This window comes from Penaeus chinensis, chromosome 2 (assembly GCF_019202785.1).
Source record: "Penaeus chinensis breed Huanghai No. 1 chromosome 2, ASM1920278v2, whole genome shotgun sequence".
In the NCBI taxonomy this organism is placed as follows: domain Eukaryota; kingdom Metazoa; phylum Arthropoda; class Malacostraca; order Decapoda; family Penaeidae; genus Penaeus; species Penaeus chinensis.
Window position 1 is genome coordinate 38,503,068 of NC_061820.1, and position 2,500 is coordinate 38,505,567.

Consider the following 2,500-nt stretch of genomic DNA (forward strand, 5'->3'; position numbering starts at 1 on the left):
TAAGGCGATAAAGAAGAATAGAAAATAAGAATATTAATCATAACCAGAAAAAAATATGTAAAGAATGATGGTAATAATAGCGATCACGATATTATAATAATTACAACAATAATAATAATAACCATATTTACGTTAATGATAATAACAAAAGCAATACCCAAAAAAACGTATAGTTTCTAAGAAATTGTGTATTCTCGATTCTACTTTCATATTCTGTGATACATGCTCAGTTTTAAGAGATAGAAATCATTATATTTTCTAAAGTATTTTATTGAATAGCAGTGTATAACAATTTCAAGCGAACAGTAAGAGAGATTTTCAACACAATTTTTTTTTCTTTCCCTCTTTTTCATCTTGACGACTAAATCAATGAATGAAGTTACTCAGATAAAAAAAAAAGTTTCTCGCAATGATGTTACTCATAAAAAATAAAGTAGTTTGTCAATAGTTTACAATTTTCAAAGAAAACGAAAACGCTTCATTTTCTCCATAGAAAATGTATATGTTATAGGGAACACTTTGATATTTCCCTGAGATCAGATAGTAATAGCTAGAAAGATGCGGTAACACGTTGATACAAATCAAAAGACCGAATAACCTAAATATATATATATATATATATATATATCCGAATTTCAAGTGAGTAAGAGTATTTACAAAAAAAAAAAAAAAAAAAAAAAAAAATAATATATATATATATATATATATATATATATATATATGAATAAGCGTTTTTATAGTACAGAGATCTCGCCAAGACGTCTTTCACTCTCTCTTCGACAACTCCTACAATAAAAAATCACGAGGGATGATTAACTTAATATCTACCACCCGATCTTTATATCCTAAAAATGTTTTCACTCTCGAAGTTCGTTTAAGGTTATCAAATCATTGAGTACGAGTATGATTGAAATATATTGTTATGGCACTTGAAGATGCAAGATAATTCTGCTAAAAGGCACCTTATTCATGGAACTAGATTACAAAGTTACTTGAAATTCTGAACATGTATAGTTAGACGTGTTTTTCTTTAAACACTAGACAGAATATCAATTTCATGTAGTAAGAACGGTTTCTTAGAATAAACTTTATTAAAGCCTCAGACAAGATGATTAAGATCAAATCAGTCTTTAATCAGGCTGTGATGACGTAATACTGCTAACCCACGTCTTCTTTCAGATACATAATGAAATTCTGGTATAGTGTTGTAAAATGAACCCGTCTATATATAGAAGTATTTATTCGTTATATCACAGTGATACCAGCATGCAGTTAACAGACGGTTATTTGATCACACGAGTTTTCAAGACATTATCTCTAAAGACATAATCCAAAAATGACTTTCCGTGTCCTGAACCTCCCTCCACTATGGTCATTTTCTGTTGTCAACCAAAGAGATTCAACCTCAGGTTATTATCAAATCAATACTGAATGAAATCAACAGGTTAGAGGAAACAATGTACAAGGATTGAATTAAAGACTTATATCGTAATGATTCCAAGTAATTCAACATACCGCTCGTCAAATTGCTAGCACGAATGAGTCTAACACTAAGAGTAGAGTATGCATGCAAACACTTGGGTATCATTCCATTTAAGCTAAAAGTAATAATTCATATAAATCCAGGTTAATTACAATGGTTAATGTAATACAGTTTACGGATTGACCTTTACTGTTTTAAACCCAAACGATTCTCACGGTGAAGCAATTTCACAGCATCAGTTTCCCATGCATACATTATCTGAGTGAATATCGATATTTATATAATTTAGTTCTGCCTTACTAAAACATTAATCAACAAAATAGTTAGCCGTTAAGCAATGCATCTTCATTTGAATCACTGATACATCAATACAAATGAAAATGATAACAATAAAACAAAAGCTAATTACGAAGTAATGCATACAAAGAAAGCTTGTCAAAGATTCTAAAGGAACTCACCGCATATCAGTTCGTCTGATCCATCGGCACAGTCTGGCTCTGAGTCACAAACCCACGTGATGAAGATGCAGTGACCGTCTCCGCAGCGATGGTAAGAAGGGCCACAAGTGCTGAAAAATAAGGTCACCATGTGCTGAAAAAAGCTCGCGTGTGATATAAAAAGGTTACATGTGCTGAAAAAAGGTCACATGTGCTGAATAAGGTCGTTTTAAGTCGTTTTAAGCGTGTTTCTGGTTTTAAGTTCATGGATGATATTTTGTGGATATCGTTTTAAAATATAGGGTTTATTATACTTTAGGTCACTATACAGGTTACTGTGTTTTGATTTCATAAGCTATGATTGGATTATCTAAACTAAAAGTATTTGTGCTTCCTGGAAGTCTATTAAAATCGCCTGGTCTTAATATTAACCATACTAGGGTCGTTTCCTCGTGTTTGAGGCATAATGCAAAATTGTTAGGTTACATCAGGCCAGAATACAATATGGTTCACTTACTGTACAGACGAGCAGTTAGCCTCATCAGACCGGTCATGGCAATCGAAGTCACGATCACAAAGC

General features: G+C 32.0%; 1 protein-coding gene across 1 annotated transcript in view; it reads right to left on the minus strand.

The window, feature by feature from the left end:
- LOC125035172 (low-density lipoprotein receptor-related protein 4-like) overlaps window positions 1-2,500 on the minus strand; it is a 178,386-nt gene that overhangs the window by 134,496 nt on the left and 41,390 nt on the right. The window contains exons 5-6 of the mRNA XM_047627394.1: window positions 2,438-2,500; window positions 1,942-2,051 (exon numbers count right to left, since the gene is read on the minus strand). The exon at window positions 2,438-2,500 is cut by the window's right edge and continues 82 nt beyond it. Of these exons, the coding sequence (XP_047483350.1) occupies window positions 1,942-2,051; window positions 2,438-2,500 (173 nt within the window). The remainder of the gene's footprint in view (window positions 1-1,941; window positions 2,052-2,437) is intronic.